The sequence below is a fragment of the Micromys minutus genome, assembly GCF_963924665.1.
Source record: "Micromys minutus genome assembly, chromosome: 2".
Classification (NCBI taxonomy): domain Eukaryota; kingdom Metazoa; phylum Chordata; class Mammalia; order Rodentia; family Muridae; genus Micromys; species Micromys minutus.
Genome location: NC_137971.1, coordinates 51,863,941 through 51,889,756, shown reverse-complemented (window position 1 = coordinate 51,889,756; position 25,816 = coordinate 51,863,941). Strand labels below are relative to the sequence as shown.

The window sequence follows — 25,816 nt, the reverse complement described above, 5'->3', positions numbered from 1 at the left end:
CTACTTCTGCCATGTTCTACTGGGGCCTTGAAAGTAGAAGCTGAATCTCTGGTAAGCCTTCTCTCCCATGCTTTTTGGGAGAAGGTGAAGCCCCTCCAAGCCCTGCTTGTGAGTACGGGACCATGCTGCAGTGCCGAACAGTATTAACTTCTGTTCCTAAGTGTGGAAACCCAAAGGGGCTGAAGACAGACCAGGACCTTGGCCCCTCTCCTGCCAAGACTGAAACTAGTCTCTTTCCTCTACCCCAGTCTTCCCAGAACCCCCTTTGTGATGGTGGCTGTGCCCCCTAAGCCCTGTGGCATTTCCATGTCTTACTGGCAACCACACAACTCAGGGAAAGGAGTGCCTGGGGGTGGGGCACAGGCGGGCAGCACTGAGGGACCCTGCCCTGCCCCTCCCCAGCCTCTTTCCCCATCTCACCCAGCAGCCACTGCCTGGTGGGTCTGGCTAAGGGTGTGTGCTGCTCCTTAAACCACTGTTCCCCAGAACCCAAGGCAGGCCACCTCCAACCTGTGGGACTCGAGTTCAGGATGGGAACTATTTCTGCACCTAGAGGCTCTGGGCTTAAATTTTGTCTTTTGAATTTGAATGCTTGACCCCAGGAAGGAGCAGCAGGTGTGGGGCTAGGTACTTGGGACTTTCGGTGTAGAACAAGCTCTGGGCCAGGCAGGGACCATGGAGCCTAGGCCTAGTTGCTTCTTTCTTTTGGTTTTGTGTTACAGGAGTTTCTGGAGAGTTTCAGATGATTATTTAATTTGTAAATATTGTATAAATTTTAATAGCTTAAATTGTATATACAGCTAAATAAAAACTTGCATTAATGACTGGTGGAACTTGTCACCTAGGATCAGGGCTGGGTTCCTTTTGCTTGCTTAGTCTGTAGATTTAGGAATAGCCTGTGGTTTCTGGGGTTAGGATGCTGAGATCATTCAACAACTAGAGAGCATTGGGAGGTTGGCACCTCTCTACCTTAGGTCTGAGGTCAAACAAGGTAACCAGGTTCTGAACACTGTCTCACATTGTTTAGCCAGTTTAATGGTGGGTGGCTTGTGGGGTGGACACCAGAAATAAAATACACTTTGTCTTCAAACCCCTGTATAGTTGATTCCAGGTCACAGGGATTCTCCAACCCTATCTATTACAGCGCTCAGTTCCTAAGACTATTTTGTCTCATCCATTCCAGTCCATGTCACTGTCCTGTATTGTGTCATCTGTTTCCCATAGCTTCCACCGCGCACCATCAATATCAAAAGCTCCAAGCCAAGGAAGGATTCCCTGATGAGCCTACCCTGTGAAGCCCCCAAAACAGGGTTGGATGGTTGCTTCCAGAATGGCTGACAAAGCTAACATAAACAAATATACCACAGTTTATAAAGGGACAGCAGTTTGTAATCTCAGGCTTTTCCATTAGTGCCCCAGTTCCCAAATTGTTCCCATTAGTCCATAACTCATTTAACCCATTTAAAGTACATGGCTGGTTAGTTATCTCTCCTCAGTTTCATACATCCTGCCTTCCTCAGAGTCCAGGGCGAATCTTCCTGTCAGATTTCTCACATTCTAATCCTGCCTCAGCTCACTTGCCATTAGGTGATACTTCCACAGAATCCACAAGAGTATCTGTACAGCAGTTAATGTCTGCCTTTGTTAGCTTGATTGTTGCTCTGGCCTCCCATGTTGAACAGCTCTCAAGTGGATACTTGTACATGCAGGTCTACTTCCCCTTTATGAAAGCAAGGCCTTTCTCCAAGCCCTTTCATCCTAAGTTCTAAACTCTGTTCTTTGTATCCCATTCCAGAGACTCCAAATCCACTTCCTTTCTGGATGCCAGTCTGTGGCGAGCACTGCCACATGGGCTAACCATAAAGCCTCAGAAACCTTTCTCAAGGAGCCAGGCTTTAAGCTGCTCATCAAAGTAACCCTTGATTCGAAGAGTACCTGTCACCTCATTAACCTGGGTGACAGGTGTCTTTCCCAGCAGTGGGCTCAAGAATTCTTCCACATCCTTCTGTAGAGCCTGGGGAAAGAAAAACTCCAGTTACCCGTTTCTAATTACAGGACCCCACCCTTCATCCCTGGAAGAATCAGGTACACACCAGAGCCACTTACCCAGATGTCACCTTCCACCTTCCGAATCAAGGTCATCTGTCGGTTTCCATGTGTGATTTCCTTATAGACAGGGATGTTGTGCATCCGAGAGCGACGAACAAAGTAGGGCAAGTTGGGAAGGGGATCTATAAAGAGATACAGTATAAAAAGCCAGCTTAACATAGTCTCATCCACCTCAACCAAGGCCTTTCCCTTCACAAAATCTGCAAAGGGCTCTGTCAGCGCTTGTTGGTCTCAAACTTTATGTAGCTAAGACCTTGAACATGTAATCCTGTTTCTACCTCCCAAATTCTAGAATTATAGACCTGCTGCACCTGCTATTAAATCCTACTGGACAAAACTACCTCAGACTTCAGATCAGAGCATCTCCTGTTCTTCAGCTCGTAAAAGTCAAGGCTGATGTTCACCACACAGGCCTGTACCATCTGAGTGCTCATGAAGAAAAAAAACTAGGCACAAATATTCATGCCTAGAAGTCAGAAGCTGGGCATCTTGGTTTATACCATTAGTCCCAGCACTCTAGAGACAGAGGCAGGTGTATCTCTGTTTGAGCCCAGCCTGGTCTACAAAGTGAGTTCCAGGACAGCCAGAAACAGAAACCTTATCTACAAACAAGCCAAAAAAAAAAAAAAAAAGAAGCAGGCATGGTAGCACATTTCTTTAATCTCAGCAGAGACATTTCTGAGTTTGGAGTCAGTCTGATCTACAGATTAAGTCCAGGCTAGCCAGGTTACACAGATGCTTTAGTAACACAAGTGAAATAGTTTAGTAGAGTGTATATCTCTCTGCATCTTCGGGACCCCCACCCCCCAGGACTACACTCTCCTTTCCTATTGACCCAGGAAGGCTGAGAACTTCTGAACAAAAAAATGAAAGTTAAAGGGACTCTTTTCATTTTTTATGTGAGTTAGTGGTTTGTCTGCATACCCATGTCTGTGTGAGACTGTCAGATCACCTGGAATTGGAGTTACAGGGTTGTGAGCTGCCAGGAGGGCGGGGGCTGGGAGTTGAACCCAAGTTTGCTGGGAGAGGAGCTAGTGCTCTTAATCGATAAGCAATCTCTTTAGTCCCCCATTTGTGGGTTTCTTTGTTTGAGACAAAGTTTCTCTGTGGCTAGAACTGTCCTAAACCTTATAATGGCAATGAGACTTTACAAATACAACCACTTAAGGTTTTACATACCCATTTTGCGGAATTTGAGGTTAGGAGAAGCTAAATGACTAAAAAAAAGTCACACCAACAATGAAGGACAGAGCCAAATTCAAAACAGGTGCTCCAGAAACTTGCCAGTTTGCTAAGCTGCATACTCTGTTACACATGGTCAGGTGGACTAGAAGAGAATTCCCAACTTCTTTTTCACAAGGGAAGACAATAACATAGGGTGCTACTATATTGGTCCCTTCCCAGGGTTAAGACAACATTAACCCTCCTAACACCTCAGAACGTCTAAGCCCACTGGGAAGTCCAAAACCTCTATCATTCAACTCACCTCTGGGAGGCTGCCAACCACTAGGAGTGGGATAATTTTTATGTTTTGGTGGCTCTGGGATTTTGGTAGGTGGGAGCAGGCGCTCCACAAACTGGTACTCATCCACAGACTCCACAAAGCCGGGGTTATCAGGAGGCCCCTGGGTCTGGCTCTAAGACAAAACAAATAAACCATCTTTCCTTTAGTTAAAAAAAACAAAACCAGACAGAATAGAATAAGTAAAACTTGAACCTGGAAAAGCACAAGACTTCGACTTTCCAGTGTGCATGCTGGGGGTGGGGGGTGTTGGTGGTGATTGAAAAAACAACTTTCAGACAGAATCCCAAGACTTCACCAGGATTCAAATGGGCATATTCCTGAACAGCCGATTAATCATACAATTGACCAATACAGTATCCTTCAGCATTTTTTTCCTTAACATGGTGTTGAAACACTTAACTCCGAATGACATGCTTGATCGAGCGGGGACATACAGCTGCTCCCTGTCTTAACCAACTCGAGGGATGCGGCAGCCACATTCCAAAAACCCAGACTCTCTAAGTGCAGTCCAGTCTCTGCACCTGCTCTGTCCACCCTGCATCTACCTAGACAAGTATCACCTGGAGTATACAGGAAAACTAAAGCCTTGTGAGGGAATACAAAGTTCAGGGTGGTCATGAGTAACAGTGAGCTTCACAGCCTTTTGTTCTCCGGGTTCTCACCAGCTGCCGTCGCCCGTAGCTCCACCGGGCACAGGTCCTCCAGTCCTGCAGAGCGACTCGGAACACAGTCGCGGCCATCTTGGCTCCTCAACTGAGTGTCATCTGCGCACGCAGCTGAATTCGCCCCGCCTTCTCCTGCGCACGCAGCCCATAAGGCCCGAACGCCTGCGTAAAGCGTAAGAGGCGGGCTAGGACGACGGTGGGCGGTACAAACAACCAGCGAGCCGCGCGGTCGCGCTGCAGTGACGTAACACGCAGCAGGCGGTGAGAACGTGCGCGCCCCCGCTTCTTCCTCTTTCTTGACTCCATCTTCGCGGTAGCGGCATCGGCGTCCGCGGGTTAGGTAAAACGCGGGGGACGGCTGGGCCTGAAGTGTGCGGTAGCAAGCCATCCTGAAGTTCAAAGGGTGTGGGGAAGGCAAAGGACAAGGGCGATTCTGTGGCCTTTTCTCCGTCTCTATCCGGGACCCTGGCGAGCCAGGCCATCCGCGTGTGAGGCCGCGCAATCCAATGCCCCGACCTTTTTTCCTCCTGGGATGATCCCTATTTTCTCTCACAAGCCTTTTCTTCTTCAGCAGCCAACATGCAGCTCTTTGTCCGCGCCCAGAAACTACACACCCTCGAGGTGACCGGCCAGGAGACGGTCGCCCAGATCAAGGTAAGTATGTAATGATCCCTTTTTGCACCTAACTCTGTTCCTTTTTCCCCAGTCCCACGGGGAAACTTTGTCTACTTATAACATCGCCTTCTTTGCCTTTAGGCTCATGTGGCCTCACTGGAAGGCATTGCCCCCGAAGATCAAGTCGTGCTTCTGGCAGGCTCCCCGCTCGAGGATGAGGCCACCCTAGGCCAGTGTGGTGTAGAGGCCCTTACCACTCTGGAAGTAGCTGGCCGCATGCTGGGAGGTGAGTACTTTTTCACTGAGTTAATGGAATGTTTGTAGCTAAACCATATGACAGCTCATTTCTCTGATAGTACACTTGGGCATTCTAAGGACTTTCGAACTTATTGATACTTAAGTCTTTATCAGAATGTGGTCCTCAGTGTCCCCGTGAAAATTACAAAACCTGGTGGTAGCCTACCTTTAATCTTACTACTTGGGAGGCAGAAGAGAGGCGGGTGGATCACTGTGAGTTCTAGGCCAATCAGGGCTACACAGAGGAGTTCTGTCTAGAAAAAAAGCAAAAGTGATGTCTGGTTTATTAGGATCTCAGTATGTTCCTGTCTTTTCTGTATGTAGAATGTTAGCTGAGAGTGTGGATTGCTTTGCATATATCAACCCTCAGCACTGCATAAACTGGTTGTGTCTTGTGACCCTGTCTCTAAACTTTGTTTCATCCTTTGTTGGGCCCAACTTGCCATTGAAACGCCCAAGAGTTGAGGGAGGAAGAGTTGGTGCTTGGCATGACCTTGCTACTTATCTCCTACGTTTCTCTCACCCCCAACACAGGTAAAGTTCATGGTTCCCTGGCACGTGCTGGAAAAGTGAGAGGTCAGACTCCCAAGGTGAGTGACAAGATTGGTGTTTGGACTTTGTTTCTGTCTATCACAGCAAAGTGAAGACCTTTGGATTTCCTGTCTGTTCTCTTTTATGGAGAGGAGCTGGTGGGAAAGATGCCAGGCATGGGAGAGGTCAATTAGGGTCTGATCCTTCCTTCCTTCTAGGTGGCCAAACAGGAAAAGAAGAAGAAGAAGACAGGTCGGGCCAAGAGGCGAATGCAGTACAACCGACGTTTTGTCAATGTTGTACCCACTTTTGGCAAGAAGAAGGGCCCCAATGCTAATTCCTAAGTCTGTTGTGACCCTGCCACACTAATAAAGCCATTTTGCCCAGACTCATTGTGCTTTCTTCATTTTTGTAAGGCTGTGGCCAATTTGAGTCTAATGAAGTGCCCTGGTCATCAGGAAGGGTAAATCCGTAGTGAGCACAAAGGCTACCTACAGATTACACAGAACATCCCTTTTAGTCCCAGCACTTGGGAGGCTGAGACAAGTAGATCTGAATTTGAGGCCACCCTAATCTACATAGTGAGTTTAGTGACAAGGTTTTTGTGCTGTAGAGGCAGCAGTGGAAGAGGGAAGGGTTTTGGATAGAAGAGAATTTTCTGAATTTGGGACCAGTATAGTTTCAAAGGAACATGGGTATCCCCCAGCTTTAGAAACTGGTATTGCCTCACTACCTGGGCATCTAAGTCTTATCTGACCTAATTTAATCACCATTGACAGAACTGATTGATGGTTCCACTCCTGGGCCCAACTAGTAAAGCTAGGTTTGGACACTCAATTATTCCAACTTTGAGGTCAGTGTCTGGCCCACACTAGATGTGACCAATTGGTTTTGTTCTAATTCCTGTGTATGTCCCAAATTAATGTGCAGATGTTAAGAATTAGAGGCAAATATCTGACTAATCCGTTTTTTTGTTGTTTTGTTTTTCTTGGTTTTTTTTTTTCTTTTTGAGACTCGAGGTCTCAAACTTCAGGCCAGACTGATTTTGAACCTCCAAAGTACTGGTATTACTGGTATAAATAAAAACACCAGGCTTGGGTACTCAATGCTCAAATGAAGGAACATCTACCCAACCCAGACTGTAGAGAAAAGTATAAAACTAGAGATTGAACCAGGAATAGTGGCACATACACACCTTTAATCCTAGCACAGGTGAGGCAGATAGATCTGAGTTTGAGGACAGCCCGGTCTACAGAGTGAGTTCTAGGAGGGCAAAGGCTAGACAGAAACCCTAACTTAAAATAGTTAAGTGTAGTAGCCATAAAATTCCAAGTGCTGTACAGGAGTGGGGAATTGACATTTGTTTTCATAAGAATGTCCCTAGAAAAAGGTTAGTAGGTATGCCTGTAATCCCAATACTGGAGAGGTGGAGGCAGAAAGATGAATTCAAGATCATCTCTCCTGCTACATAGTTTGAGGTCTTAAGTTTGAGACCTTGTCTCAAAAAAAAACAAAGAAACTTAGAAGGTCACAGGGTGTAATTATTGAGGCTGGAAAGGAGAGCTAAGATGATAAGTGGTATTGGGAAGGTACAGATCTTACAGGCTTTACCAGATGGCTTTTGGGTTTGTGTTGGTCCATTTTCCATTATGACTTGACACTAACATAGTGTTTCTGTCCTAGGCATTCCCTACAAATATTCCATTAGTTTACTAGTGAATTTATTCCACTAAGGCAGAGCACTTGACCTATCTACCTCTCAATACGACTCATAATACTTAATACAAACTGAATTTCAACACAACTTGAGGAAGGTTGTTTTGCCGATTTGCTCATGTATCGTTTTGTTGTATTTTTGTTATGTTTGAGACAGGTCTCGTAGGCCCAGGCTGGCCTCAATCTGATATGTTTACCTGTTACGTATTTTGAGCTCCAGATCTGTTAAACATGCCTGGTTCCTATTTTTGCCAACTCAGTGCTACGCCCTGCTAAGACCTTGATCTTTTTTGTTTGCTGGTGGTTGGCTTTGTTATTTAAAGGGTGTGCAAACGTTTATTTTTGCACAATCTGGTACAACCACAAAAAACAAAATGGGATTAACAACACGGTTTTTCAAAATTCGGCGAGCCGACTTGTGGGAAGAGTTTGGACTTCTGCACTTATCCAAAGAGCTACTCAAGAGACGAAAATTACCGAGAAGACTCGGGAAAGTGCCGAAAGAAGGCTATGCACCCCCCCCCCCCCCCCCCCCGTACACAAAGGCGGAAATAACCAAAGAAGCGCCGGAAGTGGCGGAGCTGGTACCGGACAAGCGGCACCAGTTTCCATGGAGCCCGCAGGCCTCTGCGCCTTCTGCCCGGCCGGGGAAGCGCTATCGGCGCGCTACACCTGCCCGCGCTGCAACGCTCCCTACTGCTCGCTGCGCTGCTACCGGGCGCATGGCGCCTGCGCCGAAGACTTTTACCGCGACCAAGTGCTGCGAGAGCTCCGTGGCCGAAATGCTTCGCCCAGTCGTCTGGCGGGCGCATTACGACGGCTGCGTGAACAACGCGAGGCCGAGGATGAGCCCGAGGAAGCAGGCCTCGGGCCCGGCACGCGGCCCGGCGGCCTTTCTGGACTTTGGGAAGGTTTAGCGCCGGCTGAGAAGGCAGCGTTCGAGCGGCTTTTGAGCCGTGGCGAAGCCGGACGCCTTCTTCCTCCGTGGCGGCCCTGGTGGTGGGGCCGCGGTACCGGCCCACGTTTTCTGGAGGAGCTGGATCATGCCGCGAGCAGAGATCTTGCGGGGCCGGAGCTCGCCCCTACGAGGACGGCACTGGAATCCGTGGATGATGCCGCCGCTGCGGAGCCTCTTGCTGAAGACTGCAGTGCCGCCCGACCGCCCGCATTGCCTGCCCGCATCCCAGCACTGGCCAGTTTGAGCCGCAGCCCGGCCTCGCCACTGGTGCGTTTCCAGCTGCCCAATGTGCTGTTCGCCTACGCCCACACTCTGGCCCTGTACCATGGAGGAGATGACGACGCACTACTCTCTGACTTTTGTGCCACTCTGCTTGATGTTTCTGGGGCCCTCGGAGCCCAGCAAGTCTTTGACTCTACAGAGGAAGCCCTGCAGGCCGCAGCCCACGTTCTGGAAGCCGGCGAGCACCCACCTGGGCCCCTGGGTACACGGGGTGCTATGCAAGAAGTTGCCCGCATCCTGCTGGGTGAGGGTCCTGTCAGTCAGAAAGGCTACACGCTGACAGCACTGGGGCACCTGGCTCAGACCCTGGGACGAGCCCGGAAACAAGCTGTGGTTGGTGAAGAGCGAGATCGCCTTTACCGGGCTCGGAAGAAGTGCCAGTTCCTGCTGGCTTGGACCAATGAAAACGAAGCTGCCCTCACACCCCTGGCTCTAGACTGTGCCAGAGCCTACCGAGCCCATGCTGTGACAGCTGAGGAGATGGCAACCCTTACTGGGGAGCTAGAACGGCTTTGGGGAGGCCCAGTACCACCTGCTCCAAGGACTCTCATTGAAGAGCTCCCTGGCTGAGCTGGGTATCCATGTCATTAATAAAGATGTGTCTGGTCTGCTCAAATGTTGGCAGTGCCTTTCTTTACTTTAAAAATGTGCCCTTTCCTAGCTCCTTTTGAAGTCACTGTGTAGTTGAAGATGGTCTTGAATTTCTGATCTGCCTTCTGCCTTGACAGTGGGAGGTGACAGGTGTTAGCCTTCTTGCTAATACATGCAGGGCTGAATAGCACAGGCTTCCTTTGTGCTACACAAGCACTTTGAGCGACATCCCCAGGCCTGAAGTGCCCATTTCCGAGAGTAACCAGTTGTCTCACCCAGTCAGGCTTTTGGACCCACAAACCACTTTTTAAGCTTTCCTTAGTCATCTAGTCATACCCAAGCCTCAAGTCACTGACCAGGATAGAAAAACACCAGCAAAGGTTGAAAACATTTATTCAACAGGGAAAAATAATTTCCTTCTGGGAGCAGTGGCTCCCTCTTGCTTTAAACCTCTGAGGCTGAGCATCCCTGCTGAGTGGCGCTGGCTCGATGGATCTGCTTCAGTAGACGTACGGTATGATTCGGTACGGCACGCGCTTGCAGTATTCCTGCCAGGCACGGCCATATTTTCGCAGGCACTGCTGCTCATCTCTGGCCTCGCGGTGCACCAGCAATGCAGTGAAGTAGAGCAGGTAGAAGTAGGGCAGCAGATGGGATAGGCCTGTGGGGAAGGAGCCGCGTGGTCAGACTTAATGATGAGCACTCAGTTCATAAGGGCTTTCACAGCTGATGGCACACAGAGCTCATAGGCCCTGGGTCCACTCCAATCGCTGATCAGTCCTCACACCAGGCACACCCACATACTCCAGAACCCACTCACCACACGGCAACGACCAGGCCAGAGCCATGATGAGGTCTCCCAGGTAGTTGGGGTGTCGAACCATACCCCACCACCCAGACACCAGCAGCTGCCTTCCTGTGGCAGTAGGAATGGTTTCAAGACCTAGAGGAAGACAGCTAATGAAACGGAACCACAGAGCCTTGCTGTTTTATCTCATTCATAACCTCTAAGAGACCCAACTTACCAGACACACTGGGATCAGAAGGATTCTTTCTGAATGTATTTTTCTGGGAGTTGGCTCCTCGGAAGATGTAGTAACCGATAGCTGAGGGAAAGTATGAGCAGGAGGTGAGGCAGGAGTCCAAGCCTTTTGCCTAACCCTGACCAAAGCCTGTCCAGATCCTAGGTTGTGCTCTGATTACCTGGGACCTAGCTCCAATACTGAAGAAAGTATGAATGGAAGGGGAAATGAAGGGCTCTCCTACTGACCCTTAATGAGGCAGATGAGCAAGGCCATGGGCAATCCCAGAGACTGTGGATGGTACAACAGGAACTGGGCCTGCAGGCTGTAGGTGAAAGGTACCCAGGCTAGGTCTCCAAAGACCAGCATGAAGCCAAAACCATCATGTATTATGTCCATGGTGGTGAGGACAGACTCCTGCAGAAACATGACCCAGACACTGGCTTAATCCACATGACATCCTCAGGATCCCCTGCTTGCCTCCCACTGTCCAATCCAGCCTCACCTCATACCAGAGGGCATCACCCACATACAGCAACTGGAAGCCATTGACCAGCCACATAGCCAGTGAAGGACTCCCCTGAAGCTCCGCCTCCTGCATCAGCAGAGCCAGGTTAATAAAGACCTAAGGGAAGAGGGACAGGGTCATTGTCTGGATGGGTGCATCAGAGTAGAACAATGCCAACCTCTCCCGTCCATTCAGTTGTCCACTGACATGTACTTACAAGACACTAGATTGCAACTCTGCCTTAAAACTCCTACTTTTGAACCTGAGTTTGTCACTTGGGCATAATATGTATCTTTGCTAAAAGTCACCTTTCTACTGCCATGTGAAAAATAGGAATAATCAGGGCCTTGCCTTGAGTTCTTGTTTGAAAACTAATGTTTGCAGAGCTAAGGATTGGCTTGTTATGAACCTAAACTTTGCACCCTCTTTTTCTTCTTCTCCTCCCTTTCTTCATCGTCATCTTCATTATAAGACAGGGTTTCTTTGTGTATTCCTGGCTGTCCTGGAACTTCTTCAGTAGACCACTTTAGCCTTGAACTCACAGAAATCCACCTATCTCTGCCAAAGTGCTGAATTAAAGGTGTGCACCACCACTGCCTGGCTTTGCACCCTCATTTTCATAGCTCCAGTAGCCTGAATAGTGTAGCTTTAGTAATACTGATGTGGTATTTTCTTAAAAAAAAAAAAAAAAGTCTAAGTAGCCTTGGTTGACCTGGAACCACACAGACCAGGCTGGCCTTGAATTCACAAAGCTCTGCCTGCCATGGCCTCTGGAGTGCTGGGATTAAAGGTGCTCCCTACTATACCCAGCCCTTACAGGCAATCTTAGAAGAAAAATTCAAATTTTATGTGTGAGAAAATAACCACATAATCTGGTACATACGTGAGCAGGCCAGTCTCCAGATCATAGTGGGACTGGGTCTGGTGTGTTACAGTAACTGTGATCCTAGTTACTAGATTGGCTGAGAGAAGTGGAGAGGACTTTGAGACTAGTCTGGACTGTCCTAATGAGACCTGTTTCAAAACTAAACCAAACCCTAACTCAGATTCGGAGGACATGGCACTCCTGCCTCAGTAGAATCTCCTCTACAGTGATCCAGGACCTTCCCTGAGTCTGCCACCACCCATATATGTATGATCTTAAAACAAGAAGGAAGAGCTGGTGCGTTGTCAAGGCCACCAATGACCAACGTGTTAAATCCCAGACTCCCTGGGGGCTGCTGTCTTGTCCCCCAAATCTCTCCTTAGCTGCCTTTGAAGTCGGTTTTGTACTTGGCCACTGCATTCAAAGCTGCCTGTGCTGTCCCAGCTTCCTGCCTGCTTCCCCCACACAACCTGTCATCATTGCCATGCTTTATAGATTGTTTTGTGGAGCTAGGGTTGAAAACTAGGGCTTTATGTGTGCTAGACAAATGCTTCTTTCCCCTTTAAAGATTTGGTATTAAAACCCCTCTTTGTCTTAATATTAAAATAAAACCATGGGTTCATAGCACAGCGACATATTGACGAGTGAGTGACAATTACTGTCCACTCAGCAATGCTTGCCCTTCTCTGCTCTTCTCCTGGCCCAAGACCAGCAGAGTTAAGCCCAACATGCCCAGCATACCCAGCCGATGAGGCCAGGTCTCAGCTCACAGAAATATTTGAAGTCAAAGGAACCGAGTCGAGGGTTCAGCTCCCGTCCAAGAAAGAAGTCATACACAGAATTTCCTGAGGAGCAACAGAGAGTGAAGGCACAACAGGTGGACAGGCATCCCACCTACCTCATCCCTACCTCACTGGGACCCTTCTCACCTGAGTTTCCTCCAGGAGCCAGGGCCGAGGCAGGAGCTACCAACGCCTTCGCATAGAGAAGGAGGCTGAAGATGAAGCTGGTGAGAGTGGTCGCAAAGGCCAAGGGCAGGAGCATTCCAGGCAGTGCCCCCAGAGGCAGCCCAACTGACACTCCCAGCCCCACCAACAGAGCTGTTAGCACCAGAGCCTGGAAACCTGAACCACAGCACAGAGTGAGCCCTGGGGTGGCATACTTCCACAGACACACACACACACACACACAGACTAGTTCTGAGAGGACACTGGCCTGGAGCTGAGTAGCAAAGAGGTAAAAACACAGCGAGATTCCCATAGGGGAACATGTCGTCAGAGCTAATCCATAAACCTCCCACTACCTTTGGAACCCACCCCAACCCGTGTAACTCCAATTCATAAAGAAGGGAAAACCCCAGGCACCATTAATAGGGTAGCGCAGGCGACTCTTGTCCTTCAGTTCCAGCCCCTCAGCCACCTGCGGGTAAAGGGCAGGTTTTATAAGGGCTTGGGAGACCTTCTCCCTGCCAGCCCACCCTGTACCCTTCTCACTGGTGTGTTAAAACAGAGCGCACACCTTGCGTGCCGGCAGCAAATAGAGCGCCACCTGCAGGCCGAGCCAGATGAACAATAGCAGCAGAGCCCGTGGGCTCCACAGCTCCTCCAGCGCAGGCAGATAGGTGGGTAGTGCCAGGAGGCGCGCCGGGCCCGAGCGGGCCGCCAGAAGCAGGTGGAACATGGTGGCAGGCAGTAGGACCAGCATCGCTGTGACGCCTAGGAAGAGGGCCACTGTGTCGCGTGACTACTCCCCAAAGCTCTGTCAAGTCCACAGGCGCCTTGAGTCACCTGCCCGCTTAGCGGGCTCCCAGCGCCATACTCCTACCTTGATTTTCATCTTTTGTTTTCTGCCCTTCCCAAAGACCATCCTGTCCTGCCTGTCTTGTCATACAAACTCCGTGCTGCGCAGCTGTCAGCACAGGCCCCTCCTCTCCTGCAGACACACCTCCACCCGCGCAGCGCAACGCAGCATTCTGCTGGACTTCCCAAAAACCTTCTAGAGAGCTCTTATCCTACCCTGCTCCCGTTAAATAGCATCGGTTCAGCCTCCACCCCGAACTTTCCCATTTACCCAGCGGCCCCCCGAATTCCATTGGGGCCTTGGAGGCCTCACGAGAAGTCATGATCTCTGCTTTGCCAGGAAACAATGATTCACAAAAGTCGATCAAGGAAGAACAGCCCACCCCATCCCGATAGCCTGACTACGCCTCTGCATCAGTCTCGACACGGAGATGGGAAAGCTGCTGCTCTTGTTCAGTGATCAAATGAACGCGCCCTCTGCCCACCCTGGGCCCAGCACAGCAGCCAATCAGCACTGGGAGGCGGGCCCCGTGCTAGAGCCTCAGAAGCTTAGCATTGAAACCCAACCCCTGGCATGTTCCGCCCCTGCAGGCAAGAGGAAGGAGGACACATAAGTTTATTAGAATGGTCCATAAACCCGCCAGCGGGGAAGGGCCTCCAGGGTGAGAACAGGGCACGGGGAGGACAGGGCGATAGGGCTGCTCCGGGACTCGTCGACAGATTCTAGCCGCGCTCGCAGATGACCTCGACAACACTGGGTTCCATGGGCACTGGGTCAGGACAGCGCAGGGCTGCTGAGGCTACTACTTCGTCCAGCAGCAGGTGCACTAGCTCCTCATCAGCCACAAAGCGCCACAAGTAGAGCTGCAGGAAGTGGCAGTCCACCTGCACCTGCTGCAGCCCGAAGCGCCCAAAGGTGCGCAGGCGCACACACTCCAGTAGCGTCTTCAAGCTGATCTTAATGATGCCAGTCAGCACAGACACCTGCAGGGGAACACATATGGAAGCAGCTCAGTGACTGCAGGCTTTTAGGAAGGAGCATACATCCAAATTCTGAGCAAAGGCAAGGGAGAAAAATAAATTTCTAGGGCTCAGGTAAGGAGGGAACAATTCAATGTTGCCACCATGAAGGAAAGGAGCAGGTAAGCCCCAGTGGTCAGATCAGAGATGGGGGCAGCATGAATATGACCAGCAGAAGTCACCACTGACTACAGAGTAGAAATGGAGGAAAGAAATCCCTGAGCTTGGGCTGGAGTGGGGTAGAGATCAAGGTGTGACTTGGGGGGGGGGGGCGTTGGAGAGATGGCTCAGTGGTTAAGAGCACTGACTGCTCTTCCAGAGGTCCTGAGTTCAATTCCCAGAAACTACATGGTGGCTCACAACCATCTGTAATGGGATCTGATGCCCTCTTCTGGTGTGTCTGAAGACAGCTACAGTGTACTCATATAAATAAATAAATCTTTAAAAAAAAAAAAAAAGATATGACTGGGAACCCCTGAAGACTCAGGACCAATTTGGAGAATAGAATGAGAGCAAAGAAGCCTTGAAATCTGGCATCCAGATGGACAAGGTGGTTTTGCTCTGGTCCACCTAGAGAAAGAGACTAGATAGAGTGACCATTAGTTAAGCTCAGATGGGGGTCCTAGGGCTCCCTGGACTGACGTGGGAGCCAACCTTCCCCCTGGGATCTAGATGAGAAGGTACTTCAGACCTTATTGAATTCCACAGGGCTGAACACGTCGATTCGTTCAGAGAACAGCTTCTGAATATTGCTCAAGAGGTTTGTGTCCATTGGAGCACTGGAAGTGGGAAGAAAGGAGTCAGAGACCACTTTGCCCACCCTCTCTCTTTTGTGTATCTTAGAGAGGCTCCCTCCTAGCCCGACCTGGGTGTGTAGCTGGGTGCATAGCGGCCCTGTTGCCTGGAGCTGCTGTATACAGAGAAGGTCCTTTTGCTGGAGTCACTGCTCTGGGCCTTTCGGACACCCTCTTCATACAGGAGTCCCACCTGGCGGAGAAAGGAGGCACTGCAAGGCTAGAGCATGGGTTACTGACAGAAACTTCCCCATCTGCTAGTTGAAGCATCATAGGTATGGTCACCACTTACACTTAGGAGTAGAACAAAGGCAGGGCAAAAACTAGTCTGAAACCCAATTTTTCAGCTCATCCCTGCTTCAGCTTTTTGGGTGACTCTTGGCCTGCACACTCCCTTGAGTATGAAATGGGGGTTCTAGTGGCACCACACAGGCACAGTTCTCTTGGTCCTTGGAGAGCGGTCATCCAGGAACCTACATGCACTGGGGCCCCACCAGCCAGCCCGAGGCAGCACCTGTACATCAATAGCTGTAGTGTCCTCCACCACACGCTTCATGACAGCACGCACGTTCCGGGGCTCCAGAGTACTCAGCCAGTCCCGGGTCTCCACACTCTTGCGTAGCATCTGTGATATGACCAGGCCTTGCACCTTCACATAGTGAGTCAGCAGCCGCCGTGCTGTCTCTCTGGCCTCTGCACACAGTGTACTCACAGGTGTAACGGGAGACTGATCCTAAACCAGGAAAGCAGAGGACAAAGGCTGGAGGTACTAGAGACAGATTAGAAGCCACTGCCAATGAGAAGATGAGCAACTCTTAGGAAATGGAGGCGGAGAGGGGTGCAGACCCCCAGCCTGGTTCTGGCAACAGGAGAATATCAGCCTCTTGTGTTCCCAGCATTAGTGCCCTTTCCCTCCTGAGCCATTTCACCTGCACCAGAAACTGTTCATCAGTGAGTGTGAGGATGTAGGAGATGGTGGCTGTCTCATAATCCAGGCAGAGGCGAGAGAGCAGCAGGAGCAGGGCAGGTGGTGTGGCGCCTCCCTTTTCTCCGGGGCTGTCACAGAAGCTCTGGGCCGTCTGGCACATGGAACGGATAAAACCCACGATGAGGCCCTCACGGACTCCCTGGCTGCAGAATTCACCCTGTGAAGGGAAGCCCAGATTCATTACCAGTCCTTTCTCATAAGCTGAAGAGGTTCAACAAAGACAGAGCACAGGGCCGTTCCTTGCTCTCTGCCCTAACCCTAATCTAAAGGAGAGCCCCCCGCTTCCCAGCCTAGTAGGTGGTAAGGTTGGCAGCAGTGAGATCCCTGGTACCCTTCTATCTTTAGCCCAGATACATAGCATTTTCTTCTCCAGCTTGCCTTCTGAAAATGTAAATCCACATGCAGAGTACTTGGGACAGTACTCTATGGGGCTGGTGGCATGTCCCCAGTTCCCCAAACACTAGTAAAAGGGCGCTGGAGGGCCAGTCAACAGAACAAATGATCAAAGCCCAAGGACAGACATACCCTGAAGTAGGGCTTATTGGAGAAGGAGACCTCCTTGGCAGTGAAGAGATGCACAGAAGCCAGTGAGGCCTTGATGTGACTCAAGATGGAGCTAGCCACATTGGCCAGCAACTCAGCCAGGCTGGGGCCCTCCTTCCCAGCTAGGCGAGGTGCTGCCAGGGCCTGGCGAACATCTGTCAGGCAGCTCACGAAAGCAGCCTTCAGACCCTGCAGATGGTGGCTCAGGCGCTCCCGGGCCACTCGCTCCACAATCTCTGTTGCCGACTCTGAAAGCCCAGCGGCAGCCAACAGGGCCCCAGGTGCTCGCAGGCGCCTATGGAAGCGATCTAGTGCCCGCACCAGCAGTGAGTTGTCACTACCACCCTGCTCCTGTGCCAACCGCCGCTCAACCAGTGCAAAGTAGCGGCCACCCAACTCCTGCGCAAAGGCTGCCAGCTTCTCTGAACCAGCAGGGCCCTGAGCGGCAAACAGCTCCTGGTAGGCCGCTGCCACCTGGCAGAGGCCACCCACAAAACCACTGCCACCACGGTCAGTGAACTCTAACACATCAGGGGCGGGAGGGGAGGGCCCCAGCTCGGTCTCCAGGCTGCTCAGTTCTTCCTCCAGGCGTCCCCGAGCATGCGCCAGGAACTCCTCACACAGCTCCTCAGCCGGCTCGCCTAGAGCCAGCAGCAGCTCCACGCACTCAGCCTGTTCCGGGGCACCTGAGCAGCCTTCCCTGTGGTGACAGAGATGCAGTGAGGACAGTTTGTGGGCTGTAGGGGAGAAAATCTGAGGGGGCACTCGATGTGATTGGAAAGCAATGACCAGGCCGGAAACCACACCTGAAACGCTGACGCAGCTGCTGGGCCAAGCGGGCTGTGATGACCTGGCAGTCATCCTGGATGGCGCGGAAGGAGGGCAGGTGCTGGTACTGCTGCAGCACGGCCCTGGCACGACCCTGGTAGCGCACAGCCTGCCCGTAGGCACCCAGCTCCACACACTTGGTGAGGCGCGAAGGCAGCTCAAAAAGGAACTGCAGCTTCCGCAGTAGTGCATGGACCCCTAGGGGACAGGGAGGGCATGTGAGCTGCAGCGCTCAGAGTGGCCCACTTCAGGGCCTGGCCAGTACAGAGCCTACCTGCTAACTTGGTGATGCGCTCATGTCGGTCCTGTAGTGTGGCGCTGATACGTGCACTGAAGTTGGTGATCACTGCCATGTTGGTGGCCAGCCGGTCCATCTCGTCTTCCATCTTCCGGAAGTCATTCTTCATCTTTCGAATAGTGTCTAGAAGGGCAAGAGCCGAGAGAAGGAAACGGAAATGACTACGGCAGGGAGGTGCAGATCTCACTGATACTGAAGTGGACGACGGGGCCTTGGCATTGCTATCGGCACACATGGGCAAGAAGGTTATCATGTTGGTTCAACAAACCCACCCTGCTTACCCCTGTCCTTGGTGTGGAGGGAAGAGGATGAGACTACTTAAAATTGGAGGGAAAATCTTTTATTTTTTAAAAGCACCTACTCACTGCCCTGACTCCATTTTGTCCAAACATGCTCTCCATTTTTTCTTTTCAGTTCATTTTGTTTTGTAGGAAACTGCTCCCTGGCCCCATCAGCACCAGACCTGAACCTCTGTGTACAGAGTCAGAGCTCCAGGACCCTTAGCCCGACAGAGGTTGCTACATGTACATCTTAGCTCCCTGCTTTTGTCTTCTTGTTTATAATCCTGCAGTTACTGACTAGGACTCTTTTCTTTTTTTTCTTTTTTCTTGAACCTCACACAATCTGTGAGTTGTTTCTAGGGTGTTCAGAGCTTTCTAGGGTTAGTCAAAGTTTTCTTGGTGTATAGGGATTGAGCATAATGTTTTTTTCTTTTCTTTTTTTCGTGAACCTCACACAGTCTGTGAGTTGTTTCTGGGGCTGACTAGGACGCAAACATGGAAGACCAGCTCTCACCCCAGCACAGACAATTGGTGAGTAAACTCATTTCACCTTCCTCTCTGTCTTGATTCTCTCAGGATGATGAACACAGAGCTACTCTTTGAGAACCCTGAAAAGTGAACCCAGGAACAGGCTTCTGGTACCAATCTTTCCCATCAGACAGTATCCAGATCCCAACAACAACCAGACACTTTGTATTGGCCAGAACTTCTTTTGATTCATTAAAACATAAGCTTTACACAGGTGCGCATGAGTGCGCATACACACACACACACACACACACACACACACACCGTGCAACACAGCATTTTTTTAAAGAACAAAAACAAAACCTACAGACCTTGACTTTGATTTTTTTTTCCCACAAAGAAGTTGGTTACCAATAGTGAAGAGAACTCTTTGCATCAGCCACACAACACATGAAGCAAAAACATTCGCACTGTCTCCTTCACATACACACAGAGCCTGAACATGCTAGGTTAGTGCTCTACCACTGTGCCATGCGTTAACCCTCACCATTCTTATTGAGTTATGGTCTGAAAGCAAGGACGATTATTGTAAAATAAAAGCGCCAGATATGAGTTACATGAGCAGCAGAGCTGGGAAAAGGGTTGTCCTGAGACAGCCCAGCCCGAGGACCAGCCTGTCAAGTTCTTGTAAACATGGGTCCCATGTAAAGTCCCAGGCCAGTCAGGATTACACAGATGGCACTGTCTTAAAAAGCAACACACTAAGGTGTACAGTTGTGGTGGTGGCAGCAGAGGTGAACACCTTTAATCCCAGAGCACCAGGGAGGCAGAAGCAGGCAGATCTCTGAGTCTGAGGCCAGCCTGGTCTACAGAGTGAGTTCCAGAACAACCAGGGCCACATGGAGAAATCCTGTCTCAACACTGCCATAATGAGACGCATCTCTTTGTACATTAACTAAATACTTTTTAAAAAGGCAGACTTCAAGGTTGGAGAACTGGCTCCGTATGACTGTAACTCCAGGATCTGACACCCTCACACAGACACACACTTAGGCCAAACACAAACGTACACATACACAAAAAAGGGTCTGAGCAGTGGTAGACATGCCATTAATCTCAGCACTAAACAGGGAGAGGCAAAAGTATCTCCATGAGTTTGAGGGCCAGCCTGGTCTACAGAGTGAGTTCCAGGAAAAGAAAAGAAGAAAAATCAATACAACACATTCATTTTTCTCCTCTGACTTTTTTTCTTTTTGAAATAGCATCTCACTATGTAGCTCTGACTAGCTCAAAACTCCACCTGCCTCTGTTTCCTGAGTGCTAGGATTAAAGTTGTGCACCACCACACTCAGTCCTATCTGACATCTTTTGCATAACATCGCTCAGTCTGTCCTGCCTTTTAGGGTTGAGCAACACTGTTGTTGGGCCACATCACTTATTTATCCATGTACACAACTGACAGCTATTTGAATTGCTTCTACTTTTGGGCTACAAAAATTCTGTGTGAACACGTTTCAGTTTTTCTGGGTTTTTAAAAATTTGTTTGTGTACACATGTGAGCATATACAGAGGCACTCATAGTACATGGATCTATGCACATCAGTGTAGGATGTACTCACCACACATACACACATAGAGGTCAGAGGCTAATGCTAGGTGTTTTCCTCTTTTGCGTGTGTGTGTGTGTCTGTGTGCACATATGTGTGCAGGTGGCCACAGACGCCAGATGGAGAGACGGATCCCTGTAAGCCAGAGGTACAGGCATCTGTGAGCTGCCTAAGATCTGAAATGCAGTCTACTGATAGAGCAAACTACTGTGCCATCTCCCCAGTCTTCCCCCAGCCTTTTTACAGACAGGGTTTCTCAATGACCTGGACCCTGCCATTTCACCTCAGCTGGCTGGTCATCCAGGAAACTCAGAGACACACCTGTCCCACCTCACAGACTGAAGTTTCAGATGTGCACTGACACACTTTTCTGTTTAAGACAGGGTCTCACTATATATCCCTGGCTGGCTCAGAACTCATTATGTAGACCTTGCTGGCCTCAAAGTGAGAAAGACCTTCTGCCGCTGGGGTGCAATGGTTAAAGGTAAGCTTTTCTTTTTTACACAGGTGCCAAGGATTTGAACTCAGGTCCTCAAGCCTGCACAGCAAGCACTTGACCCACTGAGCCACTCCCAGTACCCTTACTTTTTTGTTTGTTTAGGATTTGATATGAATACTAGGCAAGTCTTGAAAATACAGCAATCCCCCTGCCTTTGTTTCCAAAATGCAGAGATTACAGGAGCTGCTTGTTTATATACATACATACATACATATATATATATATATATATCATATTATATAATTGTAATATATTACTGGGAGTGGAATTGCTGATCTTGGGATAATTCTGTTTAGCCTTTTGAAGGCTGGCGAAGCTTTTCTGCATGAGAGATACAGCTCTGTGTTCCCACTGCTACTTTATCAGGTTATGTATCCTCCACGCCCCAACCAACACACTATGTAGTATGGCCACACTACTAGGTGTACAGAAAAGTCATACTTCCTTAATCGATGAGGCAAAACATCTTTACATGCACTCATTTCTCCTTTGCATGATTACTTATGGGGGTTGCTATGTGCATGTGAGCAGCTATGCATGCCATATTATTCATTTGGAGGTCAGAGGGCAACCTAAGGGAGTTGGTTTTCTCACTCTACTACATGGGTCCCAAGGACTGCACTCACAGCAACACGCACATTTACCTGCTGAGCAATCACAGCTGAAAATCTGAAACAGCAAAAGCAGGGTCCAAACACAGAGCTTTCAGCATGTCGGATAAACATTTTGCTGTTGAAGTATACCCCCAGTGCATATTCTGGCACTTATCCACAGATTACCTATTAATTGAAAGTTCGGAGACACAGTCTCTTGAAGCCCAGACTGTCCTCAAGTGTCCTATCTCTACCCTTCCAGTGTAGCAATTATGTGTGTTACATTATGCCCACTTGGTTCAACTTTCCTTTTTAACTTTCTATCCTTAACACTGGATGATCTCAACTGACCTATCTTCAAGTTTGCTCATTCTGCTCTTTCTCTGCTCCCTCTTTTTCTTTCTTTCTTTCTTTTTTTTTTTTTTTGACTGTCCTAAATTGTTTATTGGATATGAATTTTACAAATACGTGTGTTAGCGGTAACGGTGGAGCTGGAGAGTGTCGCGCCTTCTCCAGGCTGCACGGCGAGATCCACCAATAGTGTGGTGGAACTTGTGACCCTTTCCAAGGCCACGGCTCTTGCGGCCAGCAGATGTCAGCCCACGCATCTCTCTGTGCTTGTGGACTGGTTTGGTGATCCACTAGGCGTCAGGATTTCTTCTGATAGCTTTATGGAATGGATCAATGAGGATGACCTCAAAAAATTTATATGTGGAATCTTCACCAACCCAGTAGGAATTCAGGACTCTCAAAGCCCCACAATGGTGCCCAGCTCTCTCCTCAGCAACAGACTGAAGGCTTCCGGCAAATTTCAGCTGGTTAACACCATGGTGGACAGGCTTGCCGTAAATTGCACCCTTAGGAACTGGGCGTTTGCGACCACGTCGGACACGAATCCTGTAGATAACACAACCTTGCTTAGCCTTGTACCCCAGCCTTCGAGCCGTATCAGGCCAGGTGGGGCGGGGAGCCCGGTGCAGCGTGGAGAGCTGGCGGTAGTGCCAGCAGCGGACCCTCAGAAGAAAGCGCATCACGTCGGACTGCTTCTTCCTCCATAGCTCCTGGATGTACTTGTATGCGCCCATCTTGGCTCACCTGATAGCTGCCGCCAGAGGAAAAAAAGCTCTTTCTTTCTTTATTCCTTTCTTTCTCTCTTTTAGGAAGAGAGTTGTTTGTTTGTGTTTTTGAGACAAAATTTCTCTGTGTAGTCCCAGCTGCCCTCCCTTTGTATACTGGGCAGTCTAGAACTCACTCTGAGTGCTGGGATTAAAAGCATGTGCAACCACACCCAGATCTTCTGCTATTTCAAGTTTACTGCTATGTAGCCCAGGCTAGCCTCAAGATCATGACAACCTTCCTTGCTCAGCCTCTGAAGTACTGGGATTATAGGTGGCTGTAGCCAGTGCCAGCATATTTCTTGAGTAATTGTAACACTTTGTGCTGTTTGAAGATTAACAATCTCAGCTCTCCTAACATTCACTTTATGATTTTCTCCTTCCTTAGAAAAAGTTCAAAAAAAAAAAAAAAAAAAATCCAAGCCATCTCTATTAAGTAACAAATAAACGTCCAACACTATATATATTCTAACAAATGAGAATGTTTAACACTGGGAAAATTCCCCTATCTCTTTTCCTCTTGAGGTTGGTAATAGACGAGCACTTACTCAATGAATCAGGTTCAAATGAGATAAAAGAACTACGAGGATGTGTTACCATAGCTACCACTGTGGTACTGGCAGAACTGTGTGCCCTGTGTGGATGCAACCACACAGATGTGCACATTCTCTATGGTCTGCCTCCTAGACACGTGGTTTGATGTCACTACACAACGTTAAGTGCATCTCCTGAAAGACAGACAGATGGTGGGGGGGGGGCGCTGAACTATCTTGTAGTAGGGCTGAAGACATGGCTCAACAGCTGAGAGTGCATACTGCTCTTTAGAAGACATGAGTTTAATACCTAGCATCGGTGCCAGTAGGCTCACAAGTGACTCTTAACTCCAGCTCCAGGGGATATGTGAACACCTGCCTTCACAGGTACATAGCCCCCCGCCCCCCACACACACATAATTAAACGCTGCTACTGCAGCCTGCTTCCCTGCCCTGATCCCTGGTATTACTATAGCCATTTTGCTTCCGGCCTGCCAGCCATGCCATACTGCCAACATAAAAAGCAGCAGACATAGCAGTAGTTTAGCTCAGACAGAGGTCAGGCTGACCATATAGCAAATTATGAGGCTTATTACTCTTCTTGGAAATTCCTCAGTCGTGGCCTTCAGGCAAAGCCAAGCTAGATAAGGGGTTAGTATGACCATTATGTCTAGACAATTCACAAATTTGGAAAAAGGATGATCACCCTGCAGCCCACCCTGTATCTGCTTATGAGCTCATTATGGTATTTTCCTTATATAAAGTGACCCTACACTGTACAGGTACAGAGCTTTCAGCTCCTGAATCTGTGAGCTATTGCCTTAATCAGTTCTGAGGTGTGCACTCAATGACCATCCCAATTAGACTGAGGGTGTTCACGTGGTTTTGGGGGCGACTCCTGGACCCTAACAACTGCTTTCACTAAATCTTAAGGAGTGAGGATTTAGTCACTAATAATTTTTTCTAAATGTTAACTGACTGTGAGATGGCTTAGCAGCAGGTAAATGTGTTTGTCCTCAAGCCTGATAGGCTGAGTTCAATCCCTGGGATCCTCATGGTGGAAGGAGAAAACAGACTCCAGAAAGTTACCCTCTGACCTCCACACAAATGTGGCCCACACACATGCACATACACAAAAGCTAAGGCTTACTGGAACGGAAAGTCTCGGTGCTTCCTCAGTGCTGCAGAGAAACTCATCCATTCTTTTTTCCCAGCTCTGGGCCTTAGGACCACCCTCCCATAGAAGTCATCACTTCAAAGTCAGTGGGTTATGGTTGGGGCCCAATTATACTCTGGGTCTCTTTCCTTTGATCCCTGTTTTTCTCAGCATGGGGTGTGGGGTGTGGGTGGGGTATAAGACTGTGATCAGTGTGTCCCAATGGGATCACCTGTAGCTGAGATGAACTTGTTGTAGTTCTCATAGACCAGGGTCTGCATGTCGCTGTCTAGAGCCCGGATCTGCCGCACCATGTCCGTCTCACTGTCCATCAGCTGGGCCAGAGGGCACTCTCTACGCAGCTGGAGAAGCAGGTAGTAACATTCAGTGTTAGTGCTCACTCATGGCCCCCTGCCTTGCTTTAGATTAGTTGGCTTTCCGAGTAAGACAACCCTGATTCCACCCTCACCAGGAATATGTGGAACCTTTAAGTGGCATACTTCACAGGTTACTACAATAGACCCAATTTCAAAGTCTTTAGGTTCAGTTTAAAATCGACCTAGGCTGAGTCTAGCGCCTGTCAGAGCATGGAAACGCCCACTACCCCAGACCTATCTAAACAGCATGAAGACCTCAGACCCAATATCACCGCAGGTCAGTCCTAACTGGCCCAGGCTTCCTTATCCTCCAGATCTGCCTCTTATGAACTCTTGCTCTGTCACCACATCAACAAAATCGGGGACATGATCTAGGGTCCAGTATATTTGGAGTCTGGACCCGCCCCACTTCGCACACACACCTTGTCCAGATAAACTTCCGGGTCGAAGTGCGCCCCATTGAGATCTGTTGGGTCTAGGGGGTCAGGCCCTGCGGAGTGGCCCGTCGCCTCCCCCTCCGAGAGGCCGTAGTAAAGCTTCAGCATGCCGTGAGCCTTCCGCCGACGCTCCGGAGCATCCGCCTCGGAACCTTCTGGGGAGTCCTCAGGCCCGGACCCTAGGCCAGGCCCCACAGCTGCCGCTGCCGCCATAGCTCAAGCCTCAACAGGAGGGGGTGAGGCAGAGGAGGGAAAGAAAAGCACTTCCGGGGACTTGTTAAAACCAGACGGTCCTTCAGGTGAAACGTTCCTCTGCAGCTATAGGGTGTGTGAGACTAAAGTTCCGTCTTGCGTTTCTCCTTCTGGAGTGCAGAGGTTTCGCTTAGCTTCCGGCTCCTTGAGCTTCTGTGATTTTGCTATGCTATGTGGGCGAATCGTGGCGCCTCCAATCCTGCTTCCACACAGGAAAGAGACTCCCGGAAAATCGAATATGCGTCACAGGGGTCTGCAAGGTTCAAGTGTCCATTCAGTAACCTGCAATATGGCTTTAACGCAGTGTTTCCCAAGGTCCTGTCTCCGAGGAATCATTCAATATAAGAAACTCTATTCTGCTTAGAGAACAGATCCTGTTAATCTTAAGTGTTTGGTGGAATGTAATACATGAACAGTTGGGATTGAGAATGATTTACAAGGTTTAAAGATGTAGGCATAGAGACGAAGCTCTTAAGAGAGGAGGGAATGAGGTCAGACTGGTACATGCTGAGTTAAATAGAAGAAAATGAAACTTTTACTAATG

The 25,816-nt window shown here is 49.4% G+C and overlaps 5 protein-coding genes and 1 pseudogene across 8 annotated transcripts; 2 read left to right on the top strand and 4 right to left on the bottom strand.

Moving 5' to 3' along the window:
* Positions 1-1,349: 1,349 nt before the first annotated feature.
* MRPL49 (mitochondrial ribosomal protein L49) lies at positions 1,350-4,416 on the bottom strand. Its single transcript, XM_080913524.1, has 4 exons — positions 4,297-4,416; positions 3,596-3,746; positions 2,107-2,231; positions 1,350-2,014 (listed from the first exon to the last, which is right to left on the bottom strand). The coding sequence occupies exons 1-4, from the start codon at positions 4,372-4,374 to the stop codon at positions 1,868-1,870; spliced, it is 501 nt and encodes a 166-aa protein (XP_080769650.1). The 5' UTR covers positions 4,375-4,416; the 3' UTR covers positions 1,350-1,867.
* Positions 4,417-4,560: 144 nt separating this feature from the next.
* FAU (FAU ubiquitin like and ribosomal protein S30 fusion) lies at positions 4,561-6,130 on the top strand. Of its 2 annotated transcripts, none has more exons than XM_080913526.1 (5): positions 4,561-4,639; positions 4,871-4,953; positions 5,056-5,200; positions 5,746-5,801; positions 5,961-6,130. In XM_080913526.1, exons 2-5 carry the CDS (start codon positions 4,879-4,881, stop codon positions 6,084-6,086), a joined length of 402 nt encoding a protein of 133 aa, XP_080769652.1. In that variant the 5' UTR covers positions 4,561-4,639; positions 4,871-4,878; the 3' UTR covers positions 6,087-6,130. The 2 variants fall into 2 exon arrangements, with proteins under 2 accessions (XP_080769652.1, XP_080769653.1); XM_080913527.1 differs by having other exon boundaries at positions 4,565-4,639; positions 4,874-4,953.
* Positions 6,131-8,059: 1,929 nt separating this feature from the next.
* ZNHIT2 (zinc finger HIT-type containing 2) lies at positions 8,060-9,295 on the top strand. The gene has a single exon (XM_080913522.1). The coding sequence runs from the start codon at positions 8,069-8,071 to the stop codon at positions 9,266-9,268; it is 1,200 nt and encodes a 399-aa protein (XP_080769648.1). The 5' UTR covers positions 8,060-8,068; the 3' UTR covers positions 9,269-9,295.
* Positions 9,296-9,672: 377 nt separating this feature from the next.
* Positions 9,673-13,891, bottom strand: TM7SF2 (transmembrane 7 superfamily member 2). 2 transcript variants are annotated; one of them, XM_080913508.1, is made up of 10 exons: positions 13,755-13,891; positions 13,203-13,399; positions 13,049-13,103; positions 12,614-12,808; positions 12,426-12,529; positions 10,817-10,936; positions 10,560-10,728; positions 10,315-10,395; positions 10,110-10,232; positions 9,673-9,950 (listed from the first exon to the last, which is right to left on the bottom strand). In XM_080913508.1, the coding sequence occupies exons 1-10, from the start codon at positions 13,804-13,806 to the stop codon at positions 9,790-9,792; spliced, it is 1,257 nt and encodes a 418-aa protein (XP_080769634.1). In that variant the 5' UTR covers positions 13,807-13,891; the 3' UTR covers positions 9,673-9,789. The 2 variants fall into 2 exon arrangements, with proteins under 2 accessions (XP_080769634.1, XP_080769635.1); XM_080913509.1 differs by lacking the exon at positions 13,755-13,891 and adding an exon at positions 13,509-13,567.
* A 190-nt stretch (positions 13,892-14,081) lies between these two features.
* VPS51 (VPS51 subunit of GARP complex) lies at positions 14,082-25,249 on the bottom strand. Its single transcript, XM_080913475.1, has 10 exons — positions 25,006-25,249; positions 24,439-24,568; positions 17,931-18,077; positions 17,635-17,854; positions 16,811-17,528; positions 16,227-16,442; positions 15,812-16,030; positions 15,369-15,490; positions 15,195-15,282; positions 14,082-14,467 (listed from the first exon to the last, which is right to left on the bottom strand). Exons 1-10 carry the CDS (start codon positions 25,231-25,233, stop codon positions 14,207-14,209), a joined length of 2,349 nt encoding a protein of 782 aa, XP_080769601.1. The 5' UTR covers positions 25,234-25,249; the 3' UTR covers positions 14,082-14,206.
* LOC308418160 (large ribosomal subunit protein eL15-like) lies at positions 21,876-22,487 on the bottom strand (annotated as a pseudogene). Its single transcript has one exon. The product of its transcript is annotated as a large ribosomal subunit protein eL15-like (transcript).
* Positions 25,250-25,816: the final 567 nt, after the last annotated feature.

Bases quoted from the DNA above. Each gene is read 5' to 3' on its own strand.
- MRPL49 (XM_080913524.1), bottom strand. From the start codon at position 4,374: ATGGCCGCGACTGTGTTCCGAGTCGCTCTGCAGGACTGGAGGACCTGT. The intron at 2,232-3,595 runs GTGAGTTGAATG...ATCTCTTTATAG, and splicing joins TGGTTGGCAGCCTCCCAGAG to ATCCCCTTCCCAACTTGCCC. The intron at 2,015-2,106 runs GTAAGTGGCTCT...TTCTTTCCCCAG, and splicing joins AGGTGGAAGGTGACATCTGG to GCTCTACAGAAGGATGTGGA.
- FAU (XM_080913526.1), top strand. From the start codon at position 4,879: ATGCAGCTCTTTGTCCGCGCCCAGAAACTACACACCCTCGAGGTGACC. The intron at 4,954-5,055 runs GTAAGTATGTAA...CTTTGCCTTTAG, and splicing joins AGACGGTCGCCCAGATCAAG to GCTCATGTGGCCTCACTGGA. The intron at 5,201-5,745 runs GTGAGTACTTTT...CCCCCAACACAG, and splicing joins AGCTGGCCGCATGCTGGGAG to GTAAAGTTCATGGTTCCCTG.
- ZNHIT2 (XM_080913522.1), top strand. From the start codon at position 8,069: ATGGAGCCCGCAGGCCTCTGCGCCTTCTGCCCGGCCGGGGAAGCGCTA.
- TM7SF2 (XM_080913508.1), bottom strand. From the start codon at position 13,806: ATGACTTCTCGTGAGGCCTCCAAGGCCCCAATGGAATTCGGGGGGCCG. The intron at 13,104-13,202 runs GTGTGCGCTCTG...CTTTACCCGCAG, and splicing joins ATTTGCTGCCGGCACGCAAG to GTGGCTGAGGGGCTGGAACT. The intron at 10,233-10,314 runs GTAAGTTGGGTC...GTCTTCCTCTAG, and splicing joins TTCTGATCCCAGTGTGTCTG to GTCTTGAAACCATTCCTACT.
- VPS51 (XM_080913475.1), bottom strand. From the start codon at position 25,233: ATGGCGGCAGCGGCAGCTGTGGGGCCTGGCCTAGGGTCCGGGCCTGAG. The intron at 24,569-25,005 runs GTGTGTGTGCGA...CTGCTTCTCCAG, and splicing joins CGGAAGTTTATCTGGACAAG to CTGCGTAGAGAGTGCCCTCT. The intron at 15,491-15,811 runs GTGCTGCCTCGG...TTTCTCCGCCAG, and splicing joins CTACAGCTATTGATGTACAG to GTGGGACTCCTGTATGAAGA.